Source organism: Gopherus evgoodei, chromosome 2 (genome assembly GCF_007399415.2).
Source record: "Gopherus evgoodei ecotype Sinaloan lineage chromosome 2, rGopEvg1_v1.p, whole genome shotgun sequence".
Taxonomy (NCBI): domain Eukaryota; kingdom Metazoa; phylum Chordata; order Testudines; family Testudinidae; genus Gopherus; species Gopherus evgoodei.
In genome coordinates, this window is record NC_044323.1 from 49284016 (window position 1) to 49303822 (window position 19807).

General features: G+C 40.5%; 1 protein-coding gene across 1 annotated transcript in view; it reads left to right on the forward strand.

The window, feature by feature from the left end:
• SDHAF3 (succinate dehydrogenase complex assembly factor 3) overlaps nt 1-18344 on the forward strand; it is an 81033-nt gene extending 62689 nt beyond the window's left edge. The window contains exon 2 of the mRNA XM_030550630.1: nt 17677-18344. Coding sequence (XP_030406490.1) covers nt 17677-17880 — 204 coding nt within the window. The 3' untranslated portion in view covers nt 17881-18344. The remainder of the gene's footprint in view (nt 1-17676) is intronic.
• The last annotated feature ends 1463 nt before the right edge of the window (nt 18345-19807 follow it).

The window sequence follows — 19807 nt, forward strand, 5'->3', positions numbered from 1 at the left end:
GTCCCCCTTCTACAGAGATGGAGACTCTACAAAATATACTGCCTCCTGTGTCCATAGAAGGTAGACTAATGTTCCACAAAACCAAAACCCTACACCACATACGTAGCCAGTTATTCATGTGCAGAATCTTCTGCCTTCTGTCTTCTTTTGCTCATGGAACAGGAAGGAGCTCAGAAAAGATTTCTAGTATATTCTTCTTTAGTATGCTTTTGAGTTGCCTGAAGTCATCTACTATCTGTGAGTTATCCTGTGACACAATGTCATTAGTGCTGATATGAACTATCACCAAAGGATCCTTGCCCATTGACTTCAGAAGTCTTCCCATATCTTAGAGTGGCATCTCATGTTTTGTCTCCAGGAAGGGAGCCTGTTGTCTGCTTGTCTCTTGAAGAATGTTCTTTTGATTCTTCTGAGTGTCAAGTCTCCAGCAAGGATAGTCTATCTTGAATGATTGGAAATCTCTTTGTGGGCAAGTTTAATTTTCCTACAGCTACCATCCGCATGTGTGTCCTATGCATTTCTCTGTTCCCTTGGATATGATGTATCATCAGAGGTATCTTCCATAGTTTCTACATAGAGGACCTGTTATCTATTTGAAACTTCTAGCTGTATGTAATTCCTCCTGATTGTCTTCTCTATGGGGGACACAAACTCCCCAGTTTCATCTGTCTCCCACAGTGTAGAGTGCCCCCATGTCCTCTTGCCTGGTTATGAGCCACCAGACTTCTTCTCTGACTTCTTCTATGTCCAGTTCCTTGGTAGCCAGATGCATTTTTCCTTGAACCTTGGGTACTGGTATTTTCACAAAACTTGCTGTCTAGGAACTCCTCAGTTTCTCTGATTCTCAGTAATGTCTCAGGTTGCCCCTCCAATCCAAGAATCTTTCCTTCCAGGACAGCCACCAACTTGCACTTCGTGAACGTGAAATCACCTCTGTTTTCAGAGAGGAAAGAGAACGTGGCACATCCGTTGCAGGTCACCTCCACTGTTCCATCACTGGCCGTCTTGTTGTCACATGTAGTACTGAACCTGGAATGAAAGCCTCTCTCATTCATGTTTTCTTTTAACCTTTCATTTCTGAAGAACAACAAAAATGAGGATACTGAACTCTCTCCAAGTAGAAGAGACAGTTAACTCCATTCTCCCAAGCAAAAATGGTCTCTTATGTGTGCTTTTGAATTTATTTCTGTCATCAGCATAACATAACAGCATTCACTGAACTAGGTGGCAGTCTGTACATTGCAGTTCAAAGGAGATATTTTTTCTTTCTGCACTTTGGAGCCAGCAAGACTGATACTTTCTTCCTTTGTCATGATATTTTAGAACTTTGAATATCATGCATTCAATTGCCTTTTTATAATTTATGAATTCCATGGGTGTTAATGATTCAAAGATATGAAGAAAACTGTATGAACCTCATTATTACTTGACTAGCCCATTCATTTTATCTCTGTAGTTATCACTTACTGTAAATACTGTCTTGCCCTTTTTGTAGAAAAGGCTTAAAGAAGATTTGCTTTTTTAAATTAACATAATAGATGGGATTTTTTAAGGCGCCTTAGTGATGTAAGATGCAAGTGTCATTGAGATTTTTTTAAAATGGGACTTTTGCCTAAGCCACTTTATTTAGGCTCTTTTTGAGAAGTCCACCCACTAAACCTAAAAAGTATTCGTTAGTGTGTGTTATTTCACTTGCTGGTGGCTTAAATGTTGTTTTATTGGGGAAGCAATTCTAAATTGCTCTTAGTATTTTGCTTCACAGAGTGGTAACATGTAGAATTAACTAGGGTCCTGATTTAGCACAGTTTTTGAGATTGGTGTTTTTTGATGGCAGTACATTTAGCATGTAAACTCTTTGGGGAAGAGACTTTGGGCTTGATCCCTGCCCCTTCTTGTGCTCTTTGTATGGATAGAGTGATACGCAAGGAACAGAAAGCTGCTTTAGCAGTTCTCCTTGCATAGCGAAATACCCAGGTGGTATAAAATTGCTGCATTTTGAGCCAATAAGGAGTCATTCAAGCCAGTGCTAGTTAGAGCAGTCCTAAGGCTGTTCTAATATGCACCAGGAACCAAACTAGCGCTGACTGACCCTGTCCCCACCTTGCCTTGGACAGGAAGACGGAAAGACACCTACGTGCCTTCCTTTCCTCCTCAAGTGCACTCAGCATGGCTGTGAAGCACCTGCAGACCTAGCCACTTGTCTTCAGTTTTGTCCATTTTGCAGAGCGCCTGCTACAAACTATTAGTAATAAACTGGGCAGAATAATCCTTGCCAGTATGTATTGCTATGTAAGGTATTGTGATGTACTGAGGAGTTTTTCTATAGTTGGAAGTTACCAAGAAAACCCCCAAAAAACATTGTGGCAGAAGAGAGGTAAATGACTGATATGGTAGTGAAAAACAAAACAATTCATTAATTAAATTGATTGCAATTCTCGTTTCAAGGACAATGACACATTGGTAGGTATTCACAGAAAGGTGATCTATATCTAGAATATTTTACTACATGAAAACTAAGACATACTGCAGGCACTTCATTCTTGATGCTTTTGTTACCTGCATATAAAGGATTGTATTCATCTCATGGGGACATAGAGAAGATGCATATTTATTTGAAGATTAGCTTGTTTTCCCATTATGGCTTTTGACTTACTATTGGAGTTTGTGTAAACCTTGCATGTCAAAATCTGTATGCAATGAACAAAATGTCACTTGATATTGTAAGCAGAACCTTAAATTTACAGTTTTCCAAGTCAGCAAATGATATAATACATTTTCTAGATGTTTGCAAATTACGTAAAGAATAAATATGAATTTCAAACAGCAACATCATTGAATTCAGTAAGTATTCAAATCAAGTTTGGGTGGTGGCACCACAAAATCAGATCCAGTGTATTTGTTCTTTTAGATTCTACTTTTGTAAATATGCTTTTGTGTTGATGCATCATTGCCTTTAGGTACAATAAGGTGAGACTTTTTCATTTTCTGGTACATGCAAAAGAAAAGGATGACATGTCTTTAAGCTCTTATTTTCAAGTCTCTGTTTCATATCAGTTTGTGATGTATGCAGGAACTATTGAAGTTTTCTGAGACATCCAAAGCATTTTCACCTAGAGACAAATTCTGATGAACACACCTACCCTCACAGAGGCAGATGTCTCCAGGCAAAGGGGAATCAGTGGTGATATGCATCTAGATGGCAATTAATAGGTGCCACCCTTGGAATGTCATGGAGCAGAAAACTGTCACACAGAAGAGGTGAAAGGCAAGGGATGGGTATGCCCAGGGGACATGTATTCAAATCCCTAACTCTTGTCCCTCTTTGAGTGGGGATGTGGGAGCTAGGGAAACTGCTGTATCCTCAGATCTGCAGTAGCAATCACAGATGAATTGCCTTACTTGCAATGCCGCTATATATGCTGCGGATTTAATCTTATCTGAGTTTCTAAAGGCCATTCAGAATTAGATCAAGTAGGTCAAATTTGCAAATTTGCTTATCTGAGTTTCTAAAAGGCCATTCAGAATTAGATCAAGTAGGTCAAATTTGCAAAAGGGAGAGAAAGAATAAGGATGGAAAGGAGATAATTAATAGTTTGGTAGGAATAGAAAAAATATTGAAGGAAGGATCAACTAAAGCCCTGGGGTGGGCTAAGTTAGAAAAAGTATGTTTCTCATTAGTAGAACGAAAAGATAGTGATAAAGAAAAACAGGTAGAGATTGGGGATAAAGGGAAAGGAAAGAGGAATCAATCTAGTGCACTTAGGAAGTATGCTGCAAAGAAAGCGAAATATAAGTTTTATCAGATATTATATAATAAAGATAGAAGAAGGTTGGCACGAGTTATCATGGGGGAACTGGATAAGGTAAAGTGTGGGATCCCCATGGAGGAGATAGAAAGATATTATGTAGGGATTTTGGGGGAAATTGGACACGGAAGCATAGCAGGGTGGCCTTCATCCACAGAGAGGACGGATAATGATTTATTACTGAGTATGATCTCTGTGGATGAAGTCAGGAATGTTTTAAGGGAAATTAAAAAAGGTAGTGCTGCTGGCCCAGATAAAATTAAAGTACGTGATCTATGGGATATTTTTAACTTAGGCTCACCACCATGTGGGGGAAGGTATTCCTGCCCCTTTGGAATCTAGCCTCATAAGGAATAGCATAGCTTCTGAGCTATGTTCTCATTAGCATCAGTGCCTTGCAAATTGTGATGTCTGAATGCCAGAATGTAAAGAAAATGGATATAATTCATTATCATGGCCAACATTTCATTTGCACACTTCATGGTGTATATGATGGTCTACTTTAGTAGACAGAAAACCCACACAGTCTGTAAAATGACTTTAGATTCATTTACTATATATTGGATTCCTTTTAGGGTTCTTCTTTATTTTTCAATTTCTGTCCTAGAGATACGTTGCATAAATGCCAGGAGCTTTACATTGCTTGTTTTCAGTATTGTTACTGAGCAAGATTATACAGCTGTTGCTGTTTGGTATTCTAAGGAGGACTGCACAACAAGAAGTTGATTTTTTTTTCTTCTAGATCTACCACTTAAAAATCAATACTAGTTGGATTGTTCTTGTGTATAATTTTGCAACTACAGTGAAACTAAATAATTTGTGTAACATGTCAGTGATTTATTAGACTACTAAAGGCTTCGGAATTCAAATTTGGCCATCTAACTTTACAAGAATTTGTACAGACTGTAGAACTGAAGACTAGCTAATCTATCATATATGTTGTTAATAACATTGGAATTTCACTTATCTATATACAATCCCATCCACAAACCTAGGGCCAGTTCCTGCCTAATGGAACTCCAGTGAAATCAGTGGAATTACAGTAGGAATTAATTTGATCTCTTGAGTATAAATCATAGTAAAACTGACAATGTCCTGAACACACTTCTGATTTAAGAAGGGGAAAAGTGAAGTGAGGAAGAAAACACAATGTTGTGAAAGAAAGATGGAGGTAAAGTTTTTAAACACTGAGTTATAGCTCCTTTTAATGTTAATAGAAATCGTGGACCAAAGTCCCTGGACTAAAAATGTGGAGCATCTGCCTTAACTTAGATTTGCTTGTTTAATCGTTTTGTTCAAAGATTTAGTTATTTGTGCATTAAACTTCAGAGCCATGGGATAAATTTATATAGAATCTGATCCAAAGGCTATTGAGTTGAATAGGTTTTGAATTAGATACATATACCATATATGTGGACGTGCTATATGTGATGAATTACATGTATAGAAATACATTTATCATCTGCCTATGAATACATCATAGACTGATAGGTCAGAAGGGACCAATATGATCATCTAGTCTGACCTCCTGCACAAGGCAGGCCACAGAACCCCACCCATCCAATTTTATAACAACTCCTATCCCAGGACTGAGTTATTGAAATCCTCAAAATTGGTTTGAAGACCTCAAGCTGCAGAGAAACCACCAGCAAGCGACCCGTGCCCCATGCTGCAGGGGAAGGCGAAAAACCTCCAGGGCCCCTGCCGATCCGCCCTGGAGGAAAATTCCTTCCCGACCCCAAATATGGCGATCAGCTAAACCCTGAGCATGTGGGCAAGAGTCACCAGCCAGCACCCAAGAAGGAATTCTCTGCAGTAACTCAGTTCCCATCCCATCCATCATCTCCCCGCAGACCATTGAGCAGACCTATCTGGTGGTAATCCAAGATCAATTGCCCAAATTAACTATCCTATCATAACATCCCCTCCATATACTTATCAAGCTTTGTCTTAAAGCCAGGAAAGTCTTTTGCCCCTACTACTTCCCTCGGAAGGCTATTCCAGAACTTCACTCCCCTAATGGTTAGAAACCTTTGTCTAATTTCAAGTCTAAACTTCCTAATATCCAGTTTATACCCATTCGTCCTCGTGCCTACATTAGTACTAAACTTAAATAATTCCTCTCCCTCCCTAACGTTAACCCCCCTGATATATTTATATAGAGCAAGCATATCCCCCCGCAGCCTTCTTTTGGCCAGGCTAAACAAGCCAAGCTCTTTGAGTCTCTTTTCATAAGGCAGTTTTTCCATTCCTCGGATCATCCTTGTAGCCCGTCTCTGAACCTGTTCCAGTTTGAATTCATCCTTCTTGAACATGGGACACCAGAACTGCACACAGTATTCCAGATGGGGTCTCATCAACGCCTTATATAACGGTACTAACACCTCCTTATCCTTGCAGGAAATACCCCGCCTGATGCATCCCAAAATCGCATTTGCTTTTTTAACAGCCGTATCACATTGGCGACTCATAGTCATCCTGCTATCAACCAGTACCCCAAGGTCCTTCTCCTCCTCCGTCGCTTCCAACTGATGCACCCCCAACGTATCTCCAAAATTCTTATTATTAATTCCTAAATGCATGACCTTGCACTTTTCACTATTGTATTTCATCCTATTTCTATTACTCCAGTTTACAAGGTGGTTCAGATCTTCCTGAATAGTATCCCTGTCCTTCTCCGTGTTAGCAATACCCCCCAGCTTTGTGTCATCCGCAAACTTTATTAGCACATTCCCGCTCTTTGTGCCAAGGTCAATAATAAAAAGGTTAAATAAGATCGGTCCCAAAACGAATCCTTGAGGGACTCCACTAGTGACCTCTTTCCAGCCTGACAGTTCACCTTTCAATACGACCCTCTGGAGTCTCCCCTTTAACCAGTTCCTTATCCACCTTACAACTTTCATATTCATTCCCATCTTTTCCAATTTAACTAACAGTTCCCCGTGCGGAACCGTGCCGAACGCCTTACTGAAATCTAGGTAAATTATATCTACCGCATTTCCTTTATCTAAGTAATCCGTCACCTTCTCAAAAAAGGAGATCAGATTGGTTTGACACGATCTACCTTTAGTAAATCCGTGTTGCAATTCGTCCCAATTACCATTGACCTCTATGTCCTTAACTACTTTCTCCCTTAAAATTTTTTCCAAGACCTTACATACTACAGACGTCAAGCTAACAGGCCTATAATTACCCGGATCACTTTTATTCCCTTTCTTAAAAATAGGAACTACATTAGCAATCCTCCAGTCATACGGCACAACCCCCGAGTTTATCGATTGCTTAAAAATTCTCGCTAAAGGGCTCGCAATTTCACGCGCCAGTTCCTTTAATATCCTCGGATGGAGATTGTCCGGGCCCTCCGACTTCGTCCCATCGAGCTGTTCAAGTACGGCCTCTATCTCAGTTGCGGTAATATCCACTTCCATATCCACATTCCCGTTTATCATCCCTCCATCATCACAAGGTTCCTCACTAGTCTTATTAAAAACTGAGGCAAAGTACTTGTTTAGATGTTGGGCCATGCCTAGGTTATCCTTAACCTCCATTCCATCCTCAGTGTATAGCGGCCCCACTTCTTCTTTCTTTGTTTTCTTCTTATTTATGTGGCTGTAGAACCTTTTACTATTGGTTTTGATTCCCTTTGCAAGGTCCAGTTCAATGCGGCTTTTAGCCTTCCTCACTTTATCCCTACATGTTCTGACCTCACCAAGGTAGCTTTCCTTACTGATCCTGCCTTTCTTCCACTCCCTGTAAGCTTTCTGCTTTTGTCTAATCCCCTCCCTGAGTTGCTTGCTCATACAGTTTGGCCTACAACTCCTGCCTATAGTTTTTTCCCCTTTCTCGGGATGCAGGCTTCCGACAGTCTCCGCAGCTGCGACTTAAAGTAATTCCAGGCCTCCTCCGCTTTTAAATCCACTAATTCCTCCGTCCAATCCACTTCCCTAACTAATTTCCTTAACTCTTTAAAATTAGCTCTCGAGAAGTCAAAAACCCTAATCCCAGATCTACATTTGTTTATCCTTCCATCTAGTTTGAACTGAATCAGCTCATGATCACTCGAACCAAGGTTGTCCCCTACCACCATTTCTTCTACGAGGTCCTCACTGCTCACCAACACCAAATCTAAAATGGCATCCCCTCTCGTAGGTACTTCAACTACTTGATGAAGAAATCCATCCGCTATCACATCCAGAAAAATCTGACCCCTATTATTCTTGGAAGTACTCGTCCTCCAGTTTATATCCGGGAAGTTGAAGTCCCCCATAATCACACATTTCCCCTTTGTGTTTACTTCATTAAAGACAGTAAAGAGGTCTCTATCCATATCCCAATCAGATCCCGGCGGTCTGTAGCACACCCCAAGCACTATCTCAGGGGAAGCTCTAGTTGCTTTTTTACCCAGTGTGATTTTTGCCCAGACAGACTCTGTCTTATCCATTCCATCGCTTCTTATTTCGCTACAGTTAATTTCATCATTGATGTACAAGGCTACTCCACCACCTTTGCCTTTCTTCCTGTCTTTTCTAAACAGCACATAGCCTTCAATACCCGTGCTCCAGTCATGAGTACTATTCCACCAGGTTTCGGTTATCCCTATAATATCCGGTTTCACTTCCTGCACCAGTAACTCCAGTTCCTCCATCTTGTTGCCTAGGCTCCTCGCATTAGTGTACAGACCTTTTAATTTTCGGCGTTTGGCATCAGTGACATTCTTTCCCCCGTCCTGCAGAGACCTTCTACCACCAGCATCACCCGTTACTCTGGTTTCTACTCCACTATTCCTCCTTGGATCAAATCTTGGGACCGCAAGGGTATCCCCTCTCACTTTATTTACTTCCCTCTCCAGGCTATATTCCGGTGTGGAGATCTCCCGAACATCTCCCAACCATCTCCCCCAACTTCCTAGTTTAAAGCTCTCTTGATGAGGTCGGCGAGCCTCCATCCTAGAATTCTATTTCCCTCCTTGCTTAGATGAAGTCCATCCTGAGCGAACAGTCGTCTACCCGTAAACGCTTCCCAGTGACATACATCCCAAAGCCCTCCTTATAACACCACTCCCTGAGCCATCTGTTGATCGCCATAATCTTGTCACTCCTTCATCGCCCCGCTCTAGGAACCTGCAGAATCCCACTGAAGATCACCTGAGCCTCGATGTCTTTGAGCCTCTTCCCCAGACTGGCAAAGTCCTCCTTGATACAGTCCAGTGAGTAACTAGCTGTATCATTCGTTCCCACATGAAGGATAATCAACGGATTCTTTCCCGCTCCCGCTAAGATCGTATTCAGCCTCAGGTCCACATCCTGTATCTTAGCCCCTGGCAGACAGCACACCCTTCTGTTCTCCCGATCAGGTCTAGTTACAGGCCTGTCTACTCTTCTCAGTAAAGAGTCTCCAATCACGTAGACTTGCCTTTTCCTGGCGACAGTGCGATTCTGCGGTCTATCCCCCACAGCAGCTGGCCGCAATTCCTCTCGATTTGTATTCGCCCTTACAATCTTCCTAGGGCTCGTACTAGGTGTCGCCTCCATCGACTCCTCCCCTCCTTCTGCAGGACTAGCTGCTCGCCTCTTCTTCCTCGCCCTTTCTCCTTCAGCAGCCTGCTGTGCTCCATCTTCATTTCCCAACTCAGCAAACCTGTTCCTGAGTTCTATTTCTCCATCGCTGGCCCGTCTTTTCCTCTGCCTGGTTCTCCTAGTCACATGCTTCCACTTTCCACTTTCCTCACCCAGCAGCCCCTCCTCAGAGTCCTTTGGTCCTGCTTCTATCCGCTCGTCTGAGCTTGTCCCCTGTGCCTCATCATGTCTGTGTTCCATCATCCGCTCAAATCCCCTTCTAAACTCAGCCAGAGTTTCCACTTGCATCTCCAGTCCCCTTACCTTTTCCTCCAGCAGCTCTATCAGGCGGCACTTCATGCAGATGAAACTCCTTTCAGGTGCTCCCTCTAGGACCATGTACATGCCACAGCTACCGCATCCGGTCATCCTCAGTGTGACTGCACCTGCTACCTCCGCCTCCATCGTAGCGCTCCAACTCTGTGCCTGGCAATCCACGCCTCACACCGCACTGCAGGCCACCAACAAGCGCTGGGCTGCTGGCAGACCCCTGCCTCTTCCCCAGTCTGCCTTCCTGGTTCCTCTGCCTTGGTCTCCCCTGCAACCTCATTTAGCCACTAATTCATTTCCCCAGGATATATTCTTAATTACAATTGTAATGGTGACTTTTGTAATGAGAATACTTAAGCGCTAGTAACTGGACTGATATCACCAACTCTGTTCACATAAACCACTGAACAATTCAAAATGGGAATATATCTCTATTCCCCCTCATCTAGTCCTCCCCATGATTAATCCTTTACAAAAAATGTTGCCTAGTCAGAACAGTTATTCAATAAAATTCAATTAAAACAATATTTTAATCTATGCAAAATGTAGTCTCTTTACTAATTCCAACTGTTGTAATCAGAGTTAAACTTCAGGATTTATAGAAGATGTTAGTGTTGCTTGTGGCTTCATTTTATGCTTCATTTCTAACTTTTAGAGTTTTATTGTTCCCAGGTCTTCTTAAGAAAAGTAAATAATTAGGCTCCAATCCCACAAAACACTGAAGCCTGTGTTTAAGTATTTGAATAGTTCCATTGATTTCAATCAGTGAGCATCCTAGGCAGGTCAAAATGCTCAAATCCTGTAGTGATCTCCCTCAAATCTCACCCTAGATCTGGTCTGTCTTAAAAAATAAATCTACCCTTCAAAACATTTTGCTTCCCTTTTCACCCACCTCCCCCACACTTCAGAACTGACATCCAGTCTGGTTGCATGAAACTGAGGTTTCCCAGCCTGCTCACAGTATCATTTTCTTCTCAGCTTCAGCAAAAGCCTTTGTGCTGAGCAGCACCAAGAAGTGTGTATATATAGGAGGTAACAGCTGGGAATCTTCTGGCTCAAAACTGCAGCTGTCAGAATCAGCAAGAAGAGGCCACTGAGTAGGTGGAAGGCTTGTTGAGATGTTCTAAGCCCAGCAGTGTTACAGCTGTATTCTGCTGCTGCAATTCCATTGCCTAATTACCTGGAACAAATTTACAGAACCTTAGGCTGTCTGGCCAAACCAGGAATCTTGACAGTCAGCAAGTTATAGTTGCCAGAGGCTTTTCAAAAGAGGGGGGAAAGTAAGTTTTAATTCTTGTCCCCCTTCCATTTTAATCCCATGCCACTTTAAATTCTCACTATCTCTTATAAAAGCTAAATTGGGGGGCATTTTAAGTAGCTCTTCTTTTAATATTGAGGAATACACAGTGAGAATTGTACATATTCATTGGCCTGTGCTCTACTGTTGAAAAGCTGGAATGGGATTGAGGAAGTGGTTTGTAATATGAGAAAAGCAAAGGGGCAGGGCCGGTGCTTCCATTTAGGCAGCCTAGGCAATCGCCTAGGGCCCCAGGATTATTGGGGGGCTGCAGGCGGCTTCGGTGGACCTGCCGCAGTCATGTCTGCAGAGGGTCCCCTGGTCCCGCGGCTCCATTGGAGTTGCCGCAGGCATTCCTGCAGACGGTCCGCTGCTCCCGCGACTCCGGTGGACCTCCCACAGGCACGACTGTGGCAGCTCCACTGGAGCTGCGGACCAGCGGACCCTCTCCGCAGGCATGACTGCGGCAGGTCCACTAGAGCCATGGGACCAGCGCACGGGGTGGCGAAATGGCCGTGCACCTGGGGCGCTAAAAACACTAGCGCCGGTCCTGCAAAGGGGTCTTGAACAAACTTAAGTAAATATTCAAAACAATATGGAAATGTTTATCCCTTTCCTTGCTGTTTTCCCTTATCTTCCTACTAGCAATTATTAGAAAAGATGGTTGCCATATTAGTGCACAGAGCGTATGAATCCCCATTAAGGATTCTGCCACCCTTGTTTCCTCTTAGCATATGTACAACGTGCCTGAGGTGGCATGTGAGCAGGACTCATCACTGACTTTGGTCCACTGGTTGGATCATTAGCTTCCCTGGCCCAGGCCATGTATTGACAGGGAGTGCAACATGAACACTGATCTATGCTCCTCTCCCCCCCCCCCGCCCCCGCTTATGGTACACAGTACCTTATACTTTGAATAGTCCCACTGAAACCAGTAGGGCTGTCCAAAGAGTAAGGTACTACACACCAAAGGCAAGTGTGGCAGAATGTGGGCCCTTAACCTGTAAAGGCTAGTTTAAACAAAATTTTGGGACTATTTTCACCACTGTTACTCATGTTGGTTAGTACCTTACTACGTATTGTGGTTAGATGTTGATAGATGTTTGGCTGCATGTGTGTGTTTCCTCTGCGTACCACCCCAGCCCTGCGCAGACAGCTGGCACGGCAGACCTCAAGCGAACCGCCCAATGACCACAAGATCCATTAAGGGACATAGGCACCCAGCCAGGTTTATTGTTGACGAAGCTCAGTACTAGTATCCCACAGACTCTGCCAGACCACTAATACATGTATACCCGTAACAATGGACCAGCTCAGTGAACAGCGGGACTTTCCATTCCTCTGTAGGCCAGACAAAGATACTCCCTCTGAGACACATCTTTATGCCCCAGTACAAACAAGTCAGTACTGCCCCTTGACGTGGCTAGTTATTACTAGGACTGTCAAGAGATTAAAAAAGTAATGTCGATTAATCACATGATTAAAAAATTAATCTTAATTAATTGTGCAATTAATCGTACTGTTAATAGGATATGATTTATTTAAATATTTTCAATGTTTCTACATTTTCAAATATATTGATTTCAATTACAACACAGAATACAAAGTATACAGTGCTCACTTAATATTTTTTACAAATATTTGCACAGTAAAAAAAAATAGTATTTTTCAATTCACCTAATACAAGTACTGGAGTACAATCTTTTTACCATGAAAGTTGAACGTACAAATGTAGAATTATGTACAAAACCCAACTGCATTCAAAAATAAAACAATGTAAAACTTAAGTGCCGACAAGTCCACTCAGTCCTACTTCAGCAGGAGATAATGCTGCCTGCTTTTTGTTTACAATGCAACCTGAAAGTGAGAACAGGTGTTCACATGGCATTGTTATAGCCGGCGTCACAAATACTTATGGGCCAGAAGCATGCCCTTCATGCTTCAACCACCATTCCAGAGGACATGCATCCATGCTGATGATGGATTCTGCTTGATAACTGTGCAAAAGCAGAGCTGACCAATGCATGTTCATTTCACCATCTGAGTCAGATGCCACCAGCAGAAGGTTGATTTTCCTTTTTGATGGTTCGGGTTCTGTAGTTTCCGCATTGGAATGTTGCTCTTTTAAGACTTCTGAAAGCATGCTCCATATCCTGTCTCTTTCAGATTTTGGATGACACTTCAGATTCTTAAACCTTGGGTCAAGTGCTGTAGATATTTTAGAAATCTCACACTGGTACCTTCTTTGCATTTTGTCAAATTTGCTGTGAAAGTGTTCTTAAAAGGAACATGTGCTAAGTCATCATCCGAGACTGCTATAACAAAATGTATAGCAGAATGCAGGTAAAACGGAACAGGAGACATAGAATTCTCCTCCAAGGATTTCAGTCACAAATGTACCAGTAATTATTTTTTTAAATGAGCATCATCAGCATGGAAGCATGTCCTGTGGAATGGTGGCCAAAGCATGAATGGGCATATGAATGTTTAGCATATCTAGCATGTAAATACCTTGCAATGCTAGCTACAATTGTGCCATGCGAACACCTGGTCTCACTTTTCAGGTGACATTGTAAATAAGAAGCAGGCAGCAGTATCTCCCGTAAATGTAAACAGACTTGTCTGTCTTAGCAATTAGTTGAACAAGAAGTAGGACTGAGTGGACTTGTAGGCTCTAAAGTTTTACATTGTTTAGGTTTTGAATGCAGTTAGTAACAAAAAATATCTATATTTATGAGTTACACTTTCACAATAAAGAGATTGCACTACAGTACTTATATGAGGTGAATTGAAAAATATGATTTCTTTTGTTTATCATTTTTACAATGCAAATATTTTAAATAGAAATAATATAAAAATGAGCACTGTATACTTCATATTCTGTGTTGTAATAACAATCAATATATTTGAAAATGTAGACCATCCAAAATATTTAATACATTTCAATTAGTATTATATTAACAGTGCAATTAATTAATTTTTTAAATCACAATTATTTTGAGTTAATCACATGAGTTAACTGTGATTAATCAACAGCCCTAAAAATACTATTTTATTTTTTTACAGTGCAAATACTTCTAATCAAAAAATAAATATGAAGTGAGCACACTTTGTATTCTGTGTTGTAATTGAAATCAATAGATTTGAAAATGTAGAAGACATCTAAAAATATTTCAATACATGGTATTCTATTATTATTTAACAGTGCAATTAATCACTTGAGAGCCCTAGTTAGTACCCATCACCTGGTACATGTTGGTTTGATCAAAACATTATTACGTACTGTTATCCTGGCCGTATCTTTTAGGAGGGATCAGTGTGTTCCTGTTATCCTTGGGGAATGTTTTTGTACCATCCTTGATACGGGAATGTTTTGGGACCACTTGATATCGGGATGTGTTTACGTGACTATTCTGTGACTAGCACTTCTTAGGAATGTGTATTTTTGCAATGTCAGCCCTGTTTTTGCGAGATTCTGCCTCATACCAGGCCTCTACTACAAGGGCTTATGTCTCAAGCTCTCTTCCTATTGCATTCCCCCGCTTTTTGTCTTTTTATGGGGAGAATATTTACCCATTGCTTTGTAAATGCATAATGCATGGACGGAAGCTGACCTAGTGGGCTAAACACTATTGTGGCACCTTATTTTTCCATTCACACATATATGCCCCATCTGTCCCTTCATTTGCACATTCCCTTGTATGACTGATGGACAGATTTTAATTTTTAATTGTTTTTAGTTCCTTATAGTGGACGTGGGAATGTTAGGCCCAGGACCATGACTGAGGTGCTTTGATAAGGTGCTATGAGTGACATAAGGAGGCCTTTATACTTAGTTGATGAGATGGGCTTTGGTCAGGATTATAATAATACGCATGTATGTATATGTTTGTACCTTAAACATTTTTTATAGGACACACTTGGTTCAACACACCTTACAGAGTATTCAAGTATACAGATGTTCAACAGCCCTTACAAACTGCACAAGTACAAACATTTGCTTTTAAAACATTAATAAGCATTTGATTATTCCTTATAATTATTATTTATTACTATGGCAGTGTTGCTAGCTAGCTGGGGTTTTTTTTAACCTAGTGTTGTAATTTGGCTTGTTTGCGTTGATGTTGCATGTAATAACACATTTCCATTAGTGCAGCTACTGTTATGGCATGTATTTTCATTAATTTGTATTATACCGAGTGTTTGGACTATTGGGTGGAGAGTAACATCCTTCAGGATTGCCCACCAAGGTATTTTTACCTTTTTTGCACACTTTTATCAGTGTGGTTAGATGTTTGCTTGTGTGTGTGAGCATGCGCGTGTGTGTGTGCGTGGTGTTTCCTCTGTGTGCCGCCCTAGCCCTCTGCAGACAGCTCGCACGGCAGCCCTCTAAAAATAAATACTTTGCTTCAAAGATTAACGATTGAATGTCAGTAATGCAAACGTTAATAATGATAAATTGGTAAAAATCATAAGAAATACAGTGCTATAGCTAAATATGCCCTACTTTTAGCAATGCAGTTTTAAAAAGCAGCAGCAGCTAAGAATTGTCCTAAGCATATGCTGAAAAGGAGCATTTATTGTAACCTAGACTGTTAGTGTTGGAATGCAACATTTAGCCAGTAGCATACTTTTAAAGTTAAACATGTTATGAATGATTAGGATAGAAAAAATCATAAACATTCTACTTCGGCAAAGGAAATGATATGTCAACATTCTTCATTGCACCTACTAATATAATTCCATTGTGACTTAGAAAGATGCAGTGTCAGCTTATGGATTTAATACATTTTGTAATAGTTAAAATGGTGTTGAAAAATTGGAGATGGTATAGAGGAGAGCCACAAAAATGATCCAAGGGCTGGAGAAGATGCCATATAATGAGAGATTTAAAAGATTAATCTTTTAGCTTATCAAAAAGAAAATTGGAGAAGTGGCTTGATGACAGTGTATAAATACTTTCAGGGGGAGAAAATACTGGATACTAAAGGCTCCTGCTCAGTCTAGTGGAGAACAGCAAAACATAAGACTGGAAGGGACCTCCTGGTTCGTTGATTCCAGTCCCCTGCTTTTGCAGGCAATTGTGTACCAAGAACTCATGGCTCAAAGTTAAACCTGGACAAAATTCAAATGAGCTGGTATAAATGCAGAATTCTCTGTAACTTGAAGTCTTTAAACCATGATTTGAGGACTTCAGTTACTCAGCCAGAGATTAGGGGTCTATTACAGGAGAGGGTGAGTGAGATTCTGTGGCCTGCAATGTGCAGGAGGTCAACCTAGATGATCCTGATGGTTCCTGCTGACCTTTAGCTCTATGAGAACCATTCCACCCTATCAGGGCCTTTCACACAGTCATTGTCAATTCATAATATGGTATTTCCTTTTGTTAGTTTTCTGATCTCTTTCTGAATGCCACAGGATTCTCTTTTTGAAAACTTGCTTTGTTTATAAGTTTTCACTTTCATAGCTTGTGATGCTTACAGAATTATTGTAATGCATATGGGAACTGATCAAAAACCTCACTGAAGTCAATGGAAAAACTCATTAGATGGTTGGGGGGGATGATAACCAATATCAGCATGAGACCAACTGAAAATCTTGTATGCATTTTAAAAATTTGTACATATGCTTCGAGTGCTGGAGAGGTGCATTTAAAAAGTGCATTATAGATAAGCACCTCCAGGTGAGGAAGACACATCAGCCCCAATGCAGGAAAACATTCTTGTTCAGTAAAACACCTAAACATGTCTTGGGTCAATAGGGCTCAGGCCTAGTCTTAAGCACTTTTCCAGATTGGGGTGAGAGACAGAGTATTCCAAATTAGGTAGGGTTTTATGGATCAAAATCTGATTTTACCAGGAAGCATGTGACTAGCCAATAGTTAGCTCAGGCTTTGGAGCACAGAATATTGTCAACATGCTACCAAGCAATCAGAGATCAATGTTATAGATTAGCAGTTGAGTTATTCAGTAATTTTCAAGGCTAGCCCCATGAGCGTATTGCAGTATTCTAGTGTGTATTTGCAGGGAAGTAGTATCAGTCCAATCACCAGGGGTGGCTCTAGGCATTTTGCTGCCCCAAGCACGGCAGGCAGGCTGCCTTTGGTGGCTTGCCTGCGGAGGGTCCCCTGGTCCCGCGGCTTTGGCCTACCTCCCGCAGGCAAGCTGTGGGACCAGAGGACCCTTCGCAGGCAAACTGCTGAAGGCAGCCTGCCTGCCGCCCTCGTGGCGACCGGCAGAGTGCCCCCAGTGGCTTGCTGCCGCAAGCACATGCTTGGCGTGCTGGTGCCTGGAGCCGCCCCTGCCAATCACAGCAATGTGCAAAGTGAATTCTGTTGATACTTTTCCTCAATAAAGTCTATAAAAACATAGCATCTAAAATTAAATATACTATTGGACAGTGGAGATGCATGACTAGACAAAACATGCAAATAAAGTGGTAGAGAGCTGATGCAGATTTTTTTTTAAGCAGAAGTGTAAAATTATCAAAAGATGTTGGAATTTTGATATATATTTTAATAGGTTTTCATTCTTAGGGAAGATACCCATTTCATCATTTTGTTTTGCAAGTGATCCAGAGAAGGATGCATGGTAAAAGGACTGTACACTTTGTACATATTAGCAGAGTCAATCAACATAAATCTTGCTTTTGTCATCTCTTTGACTTTCCCCCTCCCTTTCTGTACTAGATCTATGCAGAAATGCTGCGGCAGCAAGCTAACGAAGACAGGCAAAACTCACGAATAAAGACTTGCTTTGGAACCCCCCTCACAGAGGAGAAACTTAATGACTTCCATAATGAACAGATTGGACAGCTGCTGGAATTGATGCAAGAAGCCACTAAATCTAATAAGCAATTTAATATTTCTGATGATTCTGAATACAAGAACTAGATTGTTAAATGCACTTAAAAAGCATTTTATAGAGCTTCCTTTTTCAATTTGAGTAGAACACTATAATGAAGAATAATGAAAGCTGATGTGGTAAATTGTGTGTTTTAACCTGATGTATCTGTTTCCTTATGCAGTGATGTTAGAATTACTTTATGGTCCCAGGTTATGTAAACAATAACAAACACTTGTACTTTGCATTTTAGAAAATGTGCTTTATTTTAAGAATTTGGTAATTGTCATGTTTTCAAATGGAAAGTTTTATGCTAGAATTGGATTTAAGCACCTGGTAGGTCTTGATTTCAAGCCAAGTCATTATTTGTATATCATCCACTTCTTCCTCTAATAATGGAAAGGATGCAATCAACAGTAATTTTCTGATGGGGATTCAGCAACTACTGTACAAAGAAGGAATGTGTGCTACTGATTTAGGTTTATTGCATAGAAGTAAACCATGTTTACAAGGATGTGTTGTTCTTTCATTTGAATACTAGTTTTCTTCATAAATTTTATTGTGGAATTTTCCTTTAAACAAAATACATTTTTTATTCTAAAATTCACCCTGCTTAAAACCACAGTCTTATGAGCAAAATAATCTGTTTTTCAGTTAGATCCCTAGAATCTGTCAAAGTATAATTCCCTTCCTTATCCCTGAAATCCTGCTATTTTACAGATAAATTGTCTTATTAATTCAGCAATAAAATAATTCTTTAGTAGAAATGCATACACTGAGTCATTGTTATACAATTAAAATATAAAGAAGCTTAAAGGCTCAGTATCATCCTGTATTCTGCTTTTATACAGAATCCAATAACAGGAACAACTCCCCTTTCATACTATTTTATAAGTATTAGAAATAGATTGAACAAGCTTTAATGGAAACAAAGCGCTGCATTCTGCAATACAGTGTGTGCCTATTGTAATGCTCAGATCATTGTGATGTATGATGTACAGAATTTTGTAAAAAAAAATGCCTCCCATCTCTTCAAAATGCACAACCTACCTGCTCAAAGGCAATTTTCTCTTCAGTATTTTAAACCTATATTTATAATTACTGCTCATGTTGTTCTACTTTTGGATCTTCCACTGACTGCTGCCTGAGTGTTCAAGATAACAATTTCTTTCCTGTTTAGGGACAGCAGCTTTGACAAGGAATTACATTTACAGATATCTCTAGCTGTAGCAAAATGCTGTGTTAGCCTAAGTTACTGTTCTGGGAGCTAATTCTGAGAGGTTTAGGGAGTAACCTGTATCTCCCAGCTCCTGAAACCCTCAATAGGAGTTACAGGCTGTTTATCACCATTCAAGGATCAATCCTTAGATTGTGTACAAGGTGTGCTTTTGATTGCTGTGCAGCATGTCCCGGCAGCATGTGCCTCTGCTGCTCTTGGTACCACCCAAAGGCCCAGCTAGTATCAGGACCTCATGTTATTATGTAAACATATAAGAGGACATGGTCCATTCAAAAAAACTTAGATTTTTTTAAATCAAACTCCAGTTCAGACCTTTGAATATAGTTCCTAAACTTATCAAATTTAAATTGGATTTACAGTAAATGTGGTAAATTTCTGTAATAAGTTTACTTCAAGTTTTAAGAGGGAACAGTGTGTGCTTTCATGGGAAAGCCTCTTTAAATAACCTCATTTGTAAAACCTTGTTTTTATAGTTTCAAGCCAAGTCAGCACCCAACATTGTATATTTTTGCCTCTAGAACATTAATATTCAAATGTAAAAAACTTATTCTCAGACTAATTAAATGCAGCTTCCTTTGTCAGTACATAAAATGAAACCAAACTGACTCTTAAATAGCTAGTAGAGTAGGTCTTTAGTCATATGAAAATATTTGGTGGCGGAGTTAGTTACATGTCTCAGACAAAGTGGGTAATAAGAGTGATTTGGTATGTAAATATCTATATTAAAATATTTAAAT